The 14,068-nt window shown below is 46.7% G+C and overlaps 7 protein-coding genes across 7 annotated transcripts; 5 read left to right on the forward strand and 2 right to left on the reverse strand.

The window, feature by feature from the left end:
- Positions 1-284: 284 nt before the first annotated feature.
- FPSE_03462 (uncharacterized protein) lies at positions 285-1,745 on the forward strand (the record flags this gene model as incomplete). The annotated part of the gene is made up of 2 exons (XM_009256581.1): positions 285-374; positions 432-1,745. The coding sequence occupies 2 exons, from the start codon at positions 285-287 to the stop codon at positions 1,743-1,745; spliced, it is 1,404 nt and encodes a 467-aa protein (XP_009254856.1).
- Positions 1,746-2,675: 930 nt separating this feature from the next.
- FPSE_03461 (uncharacterized protein) lies at positions 2,676-3,190 on the reverse strand (the record flags this gene model as incomplete). Its single annotated transcript, XM_009256580.1, has 2 exons — positions 2,676-2,927; positions 3,002-3,190. The coding sequence occupies 2 exons, from the start codon at positions 3,188-3,190 to the stop codon at positions 2,676-2,678; spliced, it is 441 nt and encodes a 146-aa protein (XP_009254855.1).
- Positions 3,191-5,018: 1,828 nt separating this feature from the next.
- FPSE_03460 (uncharacterized protein) lies at positions 5,019-7,175 on the forward strand (the record flags this gene model as incomplete). Its single annotated transcript, XM_009256579.1, has 1 exon — positions 5,019-7,175. The coding sequence occupies one exon, from the start codon at positions 5,019-5,021 to the stop codon at positions 7,173-7,175; it is 2,157 nt and encodes a 718-aa protein (XP_009254854.1).
- Positions 7,176-7,615: 440 nt separating this feature from the next.
- On the forward strand, positions 7,616-8,669 carry FPSE_03459 (uncharacterized protein; the record flags this gene model as incomplete). Its single annotated transcript, XM_009256578.1, has 2 exons — positions 7,616-8,414; positions 8,641-8,669. The coding sequence occupies 2 exons, from the start codon at positions 7,616-7,618 to the stop codon at positions 8,667-8,669; spliced, it is 828 nt and encodes a 275-aa protein (XP_009254853.1).
- Positions 8,670-9,505: 836 nt separating this feature from the next.
- On the forward strand, positions 9,506-10,625 carry FPSE_03458 (uncharacterized protein; the record flags this gene model as incomplete). The annotated part of the gene is made up of 7 exons (XM_009256577.1): positions 9,506-9,546; positions 9,594-9,606; positions 9,667-9,727; positions 9,778-9,915; positions 9,964-10,245; positions 10,296-10,413; positions 10,463-10,625. The coding sequence occupies 7 exons, from the start codon at positions 9,506-9,508 to the stop codon at positions 10,623-10,625; spliced, it is 816 nt and encodes a 271-aa protein (XP_009254852.1).
- Positions 10,626-11,834: 1,209 nt separating this feature from the next.
- Positions 11,835-12,984, forward strand: FPSE_03457 (uncharacterized protein; the record flags this gene model as incomplete). The annotated part of the gene is made up of 5 exons (XM_009256576.1): positions 11,835-12,137; positions 12,192-12,312; positions 12,367-12,672; positions 12,725-12,899; positions 12,957-12,984. The coding sequence occupies 5 exons, from the start codon at positions 11,835-11,837 to the stop codon at positions 12,982-12,984; spliced, it is 933 nt and encodes a 310-aa protein (XP_009254851.1).
- Positions 12,985-13,234: 250 nt separating this feature from the next.
- Positions 13,235-14,056, reverse strand: FPSE_03456 (uncharacterized protein; the record flags this gene model as incomplete). Its single annotated transcript, XM_009256575.1, has 1 exon — positions 13,235-14,056. The coding sequence occupies one exon, from the start codon at positions 14,054-14,056 to the stop codon at positions 13,235-13,237; it is 822 nt and encodes a 273-aa protein (XP_009254850.1).
- Positions 14,057-14,068: the final 12 nt, after the last annotated feature.

Raw genomic sequence — 14,068 nt, forward strand, 5'->3', positions numbered from 1 at the left:
CTGTGTCGACCACCAGGTATATATGAGGTCTCAAAGTGTTACTCGTTACTGTAATCGCCTCGTCAACATCATTTCTTGTCGTCTTTATCTCCCTGTTACCAGGTAGGTTACATACAAACGTTACTGATTTAGTGACTGATAAAATGACTATACCAGCTTACAACTCCATTATAAACTAAATTATCGCTCTTTTCGTCTGATCTTCACTCAATCTCCGTCTTGTCTTTATCCAGTCTTCGTCCAGTTTTCGTCCGATCTCCTTTCAGTACCTACGGCAACGAACGATGGTTTACCTGACAGACCTTCCCAACGAGTTGCTGGAGGAAATACTCCTCCTTGCGACCAATGGCGACCAGGAATGCCTACGGGAGGTTGTAATCGTCAATAAACGAATTCAAGGAGTCGCATTCCCTCTGCTCGTGCGCCATTAGAAGTGGCGAAGAGAATGCGAATCCGAGGTTGCATTGCTAGCTCTGCACCTCCTGAGAAATCCCAATCATCGACCACTAGTACGAACCTTGGAATTCAACAGTCTGAGTACCCTGTATTCAGTAGGAAGAGTCCCTCCCTGGAGCCTTATCGCGGCCCGGGTGGGCCTACGGCCAGAGACCCTAGCTGAGCTGGCCGAAGCAGCGGACAGAACCTTCCCACCGGATCTTGCCAGTGACTGGAGTTATCGTATCCGGAACGGTTGTGCGGATGCTATCGCCGCCCTGATTTTAGCCTGGTCAACTCGAGTTACCGAAGTGGAATTCGCGCTTTCACCATTGACTCGAGAGGATGATGGTCTGGATCCTTCGGATGACGAGGTGTATCAATCGGATGATGAATTTGCCCTTACACCGCCGAACAGAGAGGATGATGATATGGAACATTTGAATGGCATGATCATGCAATTCATCGATTGGGCGGCACATAATGTGTCTACAAAGCAAAACGAGGACCTGCCTCTGTCTCAAGTACAGCACCTTCGAATGCGAACCTGGATGAACGGCCACGGTGAAACGGAAGTAGCGTCATCAGCCTTTCAATTACCGAAACTGAGGATACTCGAAACATTGGGACTCAAAATCAGCAGGGATGAATCTCCTATCTTTCCAGAACGCGGTTTGACAATCGAGAAACTGTACCTCAAAGACTTCGAAATCACGGGAAATGGGATATGGCATATCATCGGCGGATGCAGACAGTTGCGCGTACTGAACATTGACTTGAACAACTCGCCCAATTTCTTTGGCAGCAAGACACAAATGTCGAACGCCATTATCCGTCAAGCTGCATCGATCAACGAAATTCATCTAAAACTTCACAAGTGGGGTGTACGTTGGGATGATACCCAGTTCCTCTCGGATTATGAAGTTCCGTTAGACCGCTGCTTCGCCCGTCTTTCCCAGCTTCATACACTCACAGTCGACGTCAAGGAATTGCTCCCAAGTTCCGAAGGCCCAATCACGCCAGACTTTCTTGTTACTAGGCTGCCAGTTTCCATCAGGGAACTAACAATTAATTGGTACACTGCGGAAATGGGTAGTAGTCTTGAAACTATCGCCATAGGCACGGGTGAAGTTGACATTTGGTTGGGCATTGTCGAAGCCCTCAAGGTGTTACTACGCGAAGCTAGGCCAGGTTACAAATTCAGCAACCTGAGATACGTCGATGCTTCAGAGATCCTATTTGGGTCTGATGAGTTGCAAAAGGTTGTGGAAATTGGGGAATCGAATGGTGTGCATGTAGAGGACTTTTGATTGGCGTTTTAGGTTGTGGAAAAGGAAGACGGTATTGCCTGCAGAGTAAGGCTTCTTCTTTTTGCCTTACGATCGGCAGAAAAGTCAGTCCAGGCTTTGAAAGTATACTAAACAAGCAAGTAGATAACGTTATAGTCGAGTCTGACGATGACATGTCTATTGATCCGCGCGACGGGGATATTTAGGATAGGGACTGGAGACTAAAGTCAGCTCTTAGGACATAAAGAAGTTATGTATTTGTCACCAGACTGTATAGTAAACAATGTATTATGCTATTTGGATTAAAGTCTTAGGTTATTTCTTTCCGTAACCTGGCGCTTAGAGGTCATCGGAGTAGAGTAAACGACAAGTGAACATCTGCCTTTAAAGGTAAGGATGCCTTTCTCAGCATAGATAAGTATGAACTAAGAAGATATACTAATGCATCGTATTTCTTAAAGGAGGTGTTACAGATCAGATCATAGGCTATGAAGCTTTTGTAGTCAGCGTCCGTGATCTTATTTGAGGATCACCACAAAGGCATCGTGAACCACAGAGAGGTTCACGTGCAACCTACCGTGGTCCATAGATTAGACAACGCACTATTTAGAAGGACTATTCGCCCGTACTGGACGGACTCCCAGCACCTTCTGACGGGTCCTCCACAGTTGAAACCTCTCAGATTGTCACACTGTAAGTAACTAGAATATTAATTTTTATAAATAGTAATAGCTTAGTTATCTATTATTAGAACAGAATAATAATAACATAGAGCAACTATAATCTAGATGTTAATAAAGGATTGGTAGAAAAGAATACCGGAATAAATCGTAGAGACAAATATTCAAATTTAATAATGTTTATTTCCACACCCTATAGACGAACTTCTCCAGTAGCTTTGATGCCATATCCTCCCAGGAAACCAAGCTCGTACCATAAAGGAAGTCTCCTTTAGTAGCCGAACAAGTCGACCTCGTCATTGTGAGAGGTAGCGAAAGGACCAAATCCAGCGCTAAGGCTGTAAGCCAACTTGACTCTGCTACTCTTGGCAAAGACGCGGACACTGCCCTTGGCGAGCAGAAGGTTGATGCCAATCTCGATTCCCGAGTCAAGGCCAGCCCTGTAAGAGCTGCCAATCTGGGAGCCAAACATGGTGGCGTAGGCGCCGATCTCCTTGTCGTCGATGTCGAGGAAGACAGTGATCTAGTCAAAATTCTTGTTAATACATCTCACACCACGACAAGTTTCGAATTTCAGATGCTGGCATGAACACTTACGCCTAGACCAGGGACGGGGAGTGGGACATCAACCTGCTTGCGGTTGTTGCTGTGTGCCTCAGGGGGAACAAAGGGGTCGGACTGGATCTCGTTCAGCTCATACTTACCATCACCGAGGTCCTTGACCTCGATGACAGTAGTCACTGTGCTGACGGTAGTGTTGGCGTTGGAAGGGGTGATGGTGGCCATTTTTGTTGATTCCAAGAAGGGATTTGAAGATAGGATTGTGGACTTTGTTGTTGTTGTTAAGGTTGTAGTAGTAATGGTGAGGGACTGGTTTCGAGAGAAGGGGGGGATATCAAAGGCCTTTTTATATCTGAGAGGTCCTCAAGGAACTAGTGTCTATAGTCTGAATGCTTCAAAGAACCACTGTCTTGCAGGAAAGTACGAGGTCTCGCACATCCCACGACTCGCGTGCAATATCCTCAGAATCTCATGGAAGATATCGTCAGACTTGTCTAGGCCTTGGAGAGGCTGGCTGAAGTCAAGCACGGCGGAGACATGCGTGTGATCAGAACGTCATGGAAGATATCTTCACACTTGGCTCGGCCTTGGAGAGGCTCGCTGAAGTCAAGTACGGCTGAGACATGATGCGTATGTGGTACGATAATTGAAGTCTAGCCTTACATCACGATGCCTAGGTTTCTCATGATGACAACTGCAATCACAGTCTCGAACACCACAGAAGACGAGGTAGGAAGTCGCGAGTGAGCTGAGGATCGCTCTGCATGCGCAAGTGAACGCCACGGCTATGCCTGGGCTGGCTGTGTCAGGGATAATTGTGAATTTTACAGGCAATATTTCGAAAGTTGGTCTGAGAAGAGTACTGATATTACAGACGAGACCAATCGCAATATACTACCATAGCTGGACCAAGACCAAATATTGTGCATATGAACTATTTGGCTGTGACCCAACGGCGAGCCATCCGATACCGGAGCATGCACTATATGGCTAAGTTGATGCAAGTTCGTAGAAACGGTAATCGTGTCCGAAGAGATATCAACTAGTGGATGTAGTATGGTTTTTGGACCTCGAGTGGCTGGCTGCGCGGTCTTGGCTAGCATTCTCCGAACATGCCTGCGGCCTAACGTTTACAGTTGGCAGCCAACGCCATCTTTCTCAATACTACCGTATATTTCCATGAAATTAGTCGAGGGGACTAAACCGACGAAGGCAAGCCGCCGGGCCTTACCATATCAATCTTCTATATATCATCTAGCACGGATGATAAAGGAAATAGAGGCCATTATTAGTTGTTTAAACCTCTGGTAAATCTAAATCATCGGATAGTTAGAATACCTTACCCAGATCCCGCTGTGGCTGGCTTGCTCCCCTCGACTAATTTCATGGAAATGTACGGTAATAGTGCCCATAGCTAGCCACGTTCCCCGTTGTACCCACCAAGCTAAATGGCAATTTGGGATTGGTGAGACTATTGGCATAGCGGCGGGCTTAGCTGCAAACCCTAGGTAGTTTCAGGCTTTCAGCTGCCGTCCCGTAATGACGCTATACCATTAGTAGCACTTTCTTAGGGTGAGTATTGGTGTATAACAGGGATCTATATTGACCCGGCTGGTTGAGCCGCTTATGATAGATTGATTTAGTCAGAATCTAGACTATTCGAGGTTGACTATCGTTTCCCGTAGCGTGAAGATTCATTCGCCGAGTGACCCGCGGGGGTAGGGCAGGTGAAACACTTTCAGGCACTATTGAATTTGAGTCTTGTCTGAGCCCAGACGTCAGCATCCTGCAAGTTATCGGAGCACTTGTGCTGATTAGCAGAATGGTGTGATAGTTCCTGGCCAGTGTGGAACTCTAGATCTGTCAAGATAGCTCATTGCGGACTTCCTTTGCTGGCATAACTGGCGAGATTAAGTATTTCAGGGAGAAGGGTTGAGTATATTAAGGACGCTATTTGCAGATTGTTCATCTTGCTTGTGGCATCCGATCAAGACAGTTCGTTCCTCATTCCACACTGCCAGTATAAACGTGCCTAGCGCATAGCCTTGTCATCATGGGGGACGTCACTCCACCCAGGAATGCTCAAGTTATCGAGGTCAACGGTATCACTGTTGACCCCAAGAAACACTATGCTGAGAACGCAAAGCATACTGATCACATCATTATCACCCTTAAAGACATCCTTACCCAGGAACAACAAATCACACTAGAAGACCTTGGAGTGGACATCATGGAGGACCTTGGCAATCTCAATTATCTCTGTCACTATGATCCTCCAGACCTTAAACCCATTCGAGACCTAACGACATTCGTCCGTCAGGTCGATGTTTACCGAAATATCATGAAGATCCCCAAAAACTTGCGCGATGTTCTTGATAACGTTCTCAAGTCACGGTCGGAGAAGGAAGTCATCCCCTGCACATTGGACGTCATGATCCATAACTCTGAAGTCGATGAAGGCACCGTTGCAGATTACATAGCAGCCAACACGGATCTGAACCGCGCTGAATTTGAGCTGAGTGGTGGCAAAATACGCCTTACCGCAACCTGGCAACAGCTGCAGACTATTGTTCAAGATGACAATGTCCGCATCATTGAGGAGGTCATTGTGCCAGAGCTCCATGACAGCAACGCAGTCGAGATTGTGATGGGTGGTGTCCACTCAAATGAGGCGGCAATGACTCTGTCGTCTTATCAGGGCAAGGGACAAACCATCGCAGTCAACGATACGGGATTCGATTTAGGAAGTCGTAGCGACTGCCACCCCGCCTTCAGGGGCAGTATCGAACGACTCATCTCTGTTGGGCGAGCGAAGGGGCCAACTGACACCAGTCCTGCCGCAGGGACCGTCGACGATCCTCAAGGTCATGGCACACACGTCTGTGGCACCATCGTCGCAAGGGGCATCCATACAGACCATGGCCTTGTGACTGGCGTTGCCCCAGAAGCAAAGTTGGTCATGACCTCACTGCTTGAAGACACTCGCACTCTCAAGGCAATGATAGATGTCAAGACCCTGTTTGAGGAGCCGTACCAAAACCACAAGGCTTTTATCCACTCCAACTCCTGGGGCGATCCTCTTGGCTTCTACTACGGCCAGAGGGCCTATGGCGACAGCGCAAGCGCCATCGATAGATTCGTATGCAACAATCCACAAGCCCTCATCATCTTCTCTGCCGGCAACAACAACGAGAAGATGCTGGATAAGCATCCTAAGAACCAAATCAAACCATCCATCGGATCGCAAGCCGCCGCGAAGAACTGCTTGACTGTTGGAGCATCTGGCACAACGCGCAAGCTCACCCCCGAGACAGCTGTCACGGCAGATAGCGCGAAAACAGCACAAGCTGAGCTCGCCGTCTTCAACCCAGACATGGTCCTCAGCGACAGTTCTCGCGGCCCCACGGTGGAGATGCGTACTAAACCTGATGTCGTGGCACCTGGTTACAATATCTTTTCCGCCTACTCCAGACACCCTCGCGTCACTTACTCCGCTGCTCAGGCGAAGAGCGAGGAATACGCCAATGCCCTCTGGAAAGTCCGGAGCGGTACAAGCCACGCGACGCCGCTTGTCGCTGGCTGCGCTGCAATTCTGCGCGAGATCTATCAAGAGAAGAACGGCGGCCTTCCCCCATCGTCACCGCCTGCTGCACTTCTCAAAGCGATCATCATCAACGGCGCCAACAGGCTTCCCAATGTTGATAAGGAAGCCCAAGGCTTTGGCCGGGTAAATCTGCAGAATTCAGCCTCCATGCTCAAAACCCGTGCCGTGCACCATGAGACTCTGTCAAGCACAACCACCCTCCCCTCATACCCCGGCGGCACACTCATCGGACCACCGCTCAAGCACCTCGAAACACTCTCCTTCAGCCTTGATCCGCCTAGTCCCGATCTCTTCGGCAATGAAGACAGAAGCAAGTTCGAGCTCAAGGTTACCATGGTCTACAACGACCTTCCTGGTGCGATGATGCAGAACAATCTGAACCTGGCCGTCATTGATCACTCTGCGGATGCGCTTCACCATGGTGGCGTCTCCGAGGACGATATGAGTAAGCAGAACAATGTAGAGCAGGTTACCCTTTGCCCGGTGCCTCGGACTCCGGTCACTGTACGAGTCGTCGCGCAGAAGATGATTAACCCTGCTGAGGGGACGCAGGATTTTGCTTTGGCATGGTCGGTTACAAGGGTATATGCTGGATTTGAAGAATAAATGTAAGGTGTAGATAATACGATTACTTTACGTTGGGTCTAGGTTTTGGTGATCGCGTCTCGTGACACGTCAGATGAGTCACTCAGCCTAGGTAGCTAAGTATAACTACCCTTGCATGTAAGTTATGTCTCGTCGGTTGAGTAGTGCTTTTCTATTGTGCGAGAATAAAGTTGCTTTTGTGACCTACTTTCTATGACTCTTGATGCAAGGCGCCGAAGGCATATTTTGCTTGAACGTTACCAACCACTAAATAAAAGTTCTTAAGAAACCATCTATAAACTCTACTAAAGATGATGACCACAAATAAACAAACTTTAAGTAGAATAAGCATTCTTGTGGTTTATAAAGAAATCAGCTGCGTGCCTAGCAGCTTGTTTATCCTCTTCATTTTACCAATAAGACACAACGCAGACCATCGCCAACTTTCGACATCTCACAAAATGTCTCGTCTACTAGAACTCCCCAACGAGCTCCTTCACGATATTGCGCTTTTCGCTTCCTACGACGGTTACAGCCACTCATGTCTAAAGTCCTTGACTCTTACCAACAAGCGGCTTCGAGAAATCGCATTCCCTCTACTGGCACGCCATTGGGATAATTGTGTCTGTGCGACAATGTTTCAACGACTGGTTCTACACCTTTTTACGTACCCTCAGCATCGCTCTCAGCTTAGATCGCTGCAATTTACGAACATTTTTTGGTACGCGGATCCAATGGTACGCGAGAGACTTATCCAGTTCCGGGTATCATTACAAGAAGAGATCTTGAACGAGCTAGCAGAGGAAGCCAAAAGGACTCTGCCACATCTTGCCGAATCCAATGAGGACTGGATTGATCGCATCCGACAGGGCTCCATAGACGCGATTATGGTACTGATCTTGGCCTGGGCAACAAGCTTGACCAAAATCCGTCTGTGGTTCAGAGAGATCTGCATGTCTGATGACAAAGATCTGTTGAGTCACTGTTTATCAAGTCATCCCCGGCTCAAATACATCCATATCGACCTGGAATACTTCCTTCCACTCCCCAAAAACGTGGATTCATTCGCGCCAGATTCTCTAGTCTCTCTACTGCCAGCGTCTCTAACGGGTCTAAATATCAGTTGGCTCGCACGATATGACATGCGCAACCGTCCAGACCCGCCACTTCCACGCAGGTATAACGGAAGTCGGACCTGCTCTCGCATTAGGGAAGCCATTGAGATGTTGCTGCAGGAAGCTGGACCGGAACGCAAATTCAGTAAGCTACAGTTTCTTCACATTGCGGACGTGATTTGGGATCGTACAGAGTTCGGCGAGGCTGTGAAGCTTGGTAAATCCAGGAGGGTATCAGTTACAAGGAGCGTTCCGTACTAGTAACTTGGATGGAGAATTTATTACAGATTGCCTTTCCCATGTACTATCCACAACAATCAAACGCTTCCATTGAATGATTTATCCCATCTATTATTGCATACAAACAACAGCAGCTGTGACAGTCGCCCAGACAGCCTGAAGGAAATCTCCCCGACAATCCAAGCCAGCCAAGAAACGCTGAACAGCGACGGAGCCAATGGTGGAAGCTACAAAGCACGTAGCAATCTTGGATGACAAGCCCCGCCTGAGGATAGCAGCACCGATGAGAAGATCACAGATGGGAATTATGCGGGATGTGGTTGAGCCATCGTCGGGACTGCGGTCGTTTTGATATTGGTAGAAGGATGAGGTTGATGTTGCGCCGTGGGTGAAGCGCGAGGCGCTGCCGTAGAAGAGAAGACACGCTAAAGAGATTGGAAGATATTGTTTTAAAAGAGTTAGAGACATTTTAATACATTTGAGGCTTTTTGATGTCAAGATTATGTTGGAAGCGTGATGTCGTTGTTATGTGAAAGTGCTGAGTCAGATTATAGACTGCGTCCAAGCGAGCCGCGCAGCCATTCTGATGCTTATAGCTTGTTCTCGTGTCAGGGATCAAGTAAAATGATACCTCATATGGCAATGTTCAATCCTTCGACATTAAATTTATCAGTATTATTGTTGCATCATCGAATGCCATTAACTGCTAGAATTAATGCTTTCGTAGTGAATGTCAAAGTTGATCTGTGTAGTTGCAGATTCATTTGCAATCAAAATATCCCCCATAAATGAATATTGCATCGAATAATTGGTTGACATCAGGATTCTGAGACCAATAAATTGCTGCTTTGTACGACACAACGTCATCCCGTAGGTTCCGAGGTATCTTTGTGGTTCTGCTGCACTTCACCGCCTGGAATTTACATCTTTTCGGAAGGCAGAATTACAGATACAGAAGAAACAAAAACATTCATCATTTTCGACGGCATTACAGTCATGGTTGAGCCATTCTGGGGTCCTCAGACCTCTTATCTAAAGTATGTCTATACCGTCATAGTAGGGGAGCAATCACTAACTGAATCAGTTTCTGTGAAGAGGTAAATATCGCATAGGTAATATTTCTATCAACTCAAGTTGACGTGTCATTTTCAAAATAGGATTATACAATCACTCGATATATCGCAGAATTCATCAATACCATTAGTAGTCTCACATATGGTTGGTCTCTGTTCATTAGTTGGTGATCTGGAATTGACGATCTATTTTAGTGGCATATGGACTCTATGGTTTGTTGACCTCCCCCAAGTTCCCCACGGGCCCCCGGTTGATCTCATACTGTGGACTCATGGGGGTTGGAATTTGTTCAGCTGGCTATCACATGACGTTGAAGTACCACACCCAGATGTGTAGGTAAATCTCACCCGGCCATTGGCCTCTATACTGACCTTTTATAGCTGATGAACTGTCAATGCATTTGCTCACTACGCCTCTTATCTACCGTCTTCTCACCTTCAAGGCTTCACCAGAAAAAACCCGACTGATCGGCATCATCCTCTCAATAATCTTTACAACTGTCATGGTCACTCATATGGTGATGGATGAATTTATCTTGCACGCTACCACATTTGGATTGGGTGTCTACATCATTGCTACCCGGGTATTAAAAGTCATTCCACAGCAGGTGAAGGACCCCGTCACCATGAAGAAGCTCCAAAACATTGCCATTCTTGGCCTTGGTGAGTAGCAGAATCAAAATGAGTTTATATGACTGAACTAATATCTGTAGGATCTTTTGTCTTTGGCTATGTTGTTTGGTTGATTGATGAATTCGCTTGTCGTTATCTAACCAGTGCTCGACATACGATTGGTCTACCTTTTGCTTTCTTGCTTGAACTGCATGGATGGTACGTTAAATGGCTAGTATTGTTGTGGGAAAAGACTAATAGATATCAGGTGGCATGTTTTCACCGCCATCGGAGGATACACTGCCGTTGCAGTCATCGACGTTGTAACGACGGGAGAAGTGACGGATGATCCAACGGATACCTTTGCTTGGCCAGTCCCGCTTGCGGTGAAGCTGATGTCTGGGAAATCCAGTTCAGTGAAGCAAGGATAAGATCGGCAAAAGGCATTGCCGATATATGTGCCTCGAGGATCAGAAGTGATATCAGGCAGATGATTGAATCTGCGGCTTCAAATAATAACTCAACGCACTTACTATACGCACGGGAGGAACGGATCTGTGCCCGAAGACCGGAAGAACGGAAGATCAACAAGTAACGGCTACCTTGGAGCCCAACCAGACCCGTCTTATCGAGCCAGTCTACGAATGATAAGACAATTGCCGAATAGCGAACGATGCCAACCTGATTCAAAACCAACCTACAAGCACCTCAAGCTTCAAATAAATAGAATAGTCTCGAACTGTGGTAACATGGATAGACACTGAGCATGTGAACCATGATTGTTCCGCTCGAACCACGTTTCACGGAACATCGGACGCATAAACCGACATATAGAATTATGTTATTTAATAAAGTCAGATGGAAGGACGGCAATGTCTATCAGCTTATGCGTCATATATGATCCACAGAGTATGGAATCACCATCCTGTTCCAATGCCGACATTGCCCGACTCTAGAGTGCCGTCCCTGTTTTCGTATCTCTTCTCCGTGTCTCCGATGAGGCTCCGCAGTAAAAAAAAACTTGCAGTCCGGTCCAGCCCATCATATTGCGCGCCCACGTTAAACCCTGACTTAAGCTTAACAGCTCTACCCACTGCTCTCCTTGTTTCTTATCTTTGAGCTATTAAGCATAATTTTACACAACCCGTGATCGGCAGTGGAGAAGTGGGTGCAAAATGTGGGAAATGAAGGGATGGGGAAACAAGCTTATTGCTCCTCCAGAATCGACCACAGGCAATGTCCTGAATATATCTGAATATCTCTGAAGAAATATTAAGTAATATAATTTACATGATTAACCACTAAAAGGATTCCCGCTGAGCCTCATATGCACGTCCAACCAACCGCCTTTTTCTCAGAGTCACATTGCTCTTCCATCCCGTAAACGCCACTTTAGTACTATCACCTTTCGGGAGGACGAGACCGCCCAGAGATAAGAGAGCCATGTTCACAAGCTAAAGCTTGGCTTTTAGTTAGTACAGTGGAACTTTGACGGACGGACTTTGCTCGGAATGGTGGGATCGGAAAGCTTGAAACGGTACAACGCCGAGATGCCAAGATGATAATTTTACTGTCCTCTGTTTAATAAGGAGGAAAATGCCCTAGATTTCTAGATTTTATCTTGAACCGGTTCATCCACAATGCAAAAAATGACAATTGATGTGTCTAGCCCAGCGGCTTACTCACCAGCCGAAACAGCAGAGCTTATCTGCAGGGCTGGTGTAAAGAAGGGAAGATCAAGGCCTGATAAAGTATTTTTATCTGGAATCTCTGGGGGGTGTATCCTTTCCTTCGGATGTGCTGTTTCATTGACCGTTTTGACGGCGCCGTGGTACCAGGAGAATGCACCAGGTTTGATCAAGATCATTGGAGCTATGGTGTTTCCTTTGGGTTTGGTGACGGTCATATTGACGGGTGCTGATCTGTTCACATCTACAAACTTGGTATGGCATTCATCTATGACGATTCACCATGACGGTGACTGATCTTGGCTTCAGTTTACCTTTGTTGCTGTCCTCAATGGGCGATTGTCAGTATGGAGGATGCTGTTGCACTGGTTTCTATGTTTCTTTGGAAACCTCGGTGGCTGTCTTTTTGTCATGGCAATCATCGTTGGCTGTACGTATAACCTCAGAAACACTACTAGCAACCCGTCACTAATAACATCTGTAGATGGAGGCATCTTAGACGGAGAAGCATACAGAGAAGAAATCATCGCCTATACAACAAAGAAGCAAATCACCCCCGAAGCCCACCAAATCTTCATCCGAGCCATTGGATGTAACTGGCTCGTTTGTCTAGCCTGTTTCCTCGGCGTACAAGCCAAAGATCTAACATCAAAAGTCATTGGCATGTGGATTCCAGTCTTTGCCTTTGTTGCTCTTGGTTTTGATCACGTCGTGGCAAACATGTTCTTTATACCACTTGGTATCTGGATGGGTACCCCTGGTCTGACCATCGGTCTGTATATCTGGAAGGGTTAGTTCACTCCACCACCCCTTTTAGCAAGCGCTCTAACTAACCAACATAGGCATGATTCCCGCTTTGTTTGGCAATATTCTTGGAGGTAGTTTGTGTTGTGGTGTGTATTTCTGGTGGATGTACTTGGCGGATGTAGACGATGAACATGAACCTCAAGACAAGGGTATTCTTTCTCACTCGGGGCATGACAATCCATCAGATGAAGAGAGTCAGATGGAGTCACGGTAGGATATGAAAGGTCAGCTGGTTTGGTGATTAGAGGAATATAAACATAGATTTAGATTTAGACAAAAGCGATCAAAAGAATAGACAATCGAACTTAGCAAATGCATGTTTCACAATGACGGCCTCTGGCGATCATAACACTTGTTCACTAAAAGCATAAGAACAAAAATTAGTGAATTAGTTAGGCTACTTTAGAATAGGCTCTTAGGCTTTTTAGCCTATAGTAAAAAATGAGCCATCATGCAATGCCTCAGATGTTCGACCAAATCCGTCCCTCCCTCCCAACAACCAAAAATTATCCGTGTCCTTTTGATGGGGACAAACATCCTTCCTCTCAAGCTTCCTCATCTAGAAGCGCCTTGATATCTTTGTAGATTCTGATTTGGTCTTGGATTAATGCAGACCTCATCAAGATGCCAATGCTGGGAAGAGCAAATCTGAAACCGTCCTCAAGGGGCTTTAGTACAGTGATGTCCTTGATAGCTTGCTCGACTGACGGGCCGAATTGGTAAAACACAGTCTTCTGTGATGCCCAGTTCTTTTCGTGTCTGATCAACGCAGACTGTGGATCAAGGCCGGCAGCCCCGTATGCAAGCCTCAAGACGTCTTCAAGACTACCAATACCGTCACTTGCATTGGTACTCACTACCTCCACGCTGGCAACAAATGGATGCACCTTAGAGAGTAACCGTCTAGCTTCTTGTGTCGTCGGTTCGTCGTTTTCCAGGTAGACAGTCAAGGCATCCCAGTCTCGTGACAAAGCTACCGCGCGTGCCATAAGTGTTTCGATTTCAGCTTTAGTAGGCGTACCCAACGCTGGTTCTGAAATTCTGGGCCTCTTCGCAGCATGTTCTGACCCGTCATCAAAGTGTCGATCGAAAAACCCCGCGATGGTCTGGTTGTTGGTATAGTAGTCAGACGTAATGTCAGGAAACAGGCTGTCGATCTTTCTTGCCTGGCCAGTCAAAGCCATGAAATAGGTATCTGGCTGTGGCCTCCAATACTCCCCTCCCAACTTGTCTTCCAGTGAATCTATGGAATGCATGTGTTTTGAAAAGAGCCAAGTGGGACCAGCGACATAACGAGATGACCCATTCTCATCATTATAATGATAACTTGGGAGCCCAAGAGTTCGAATATCGTTCAGGCAGCACATTGTGAAGAGATC

The sequence above is a fragment of the Fusarium pseudograminearum genome, chromosome 4 (genome assembly GCF_000303195.2).
Source record: "Fusarium pseudograminearum CS3096 chromosome 4, whole genome shotgun sequence".
Lineage (NCBI taxonomy): Eukaryota > Fungi > Ascomycota > Sordariomycetes > Hypocreales > Nectriaceae > Fusarium > Fusarium pseudograminearum.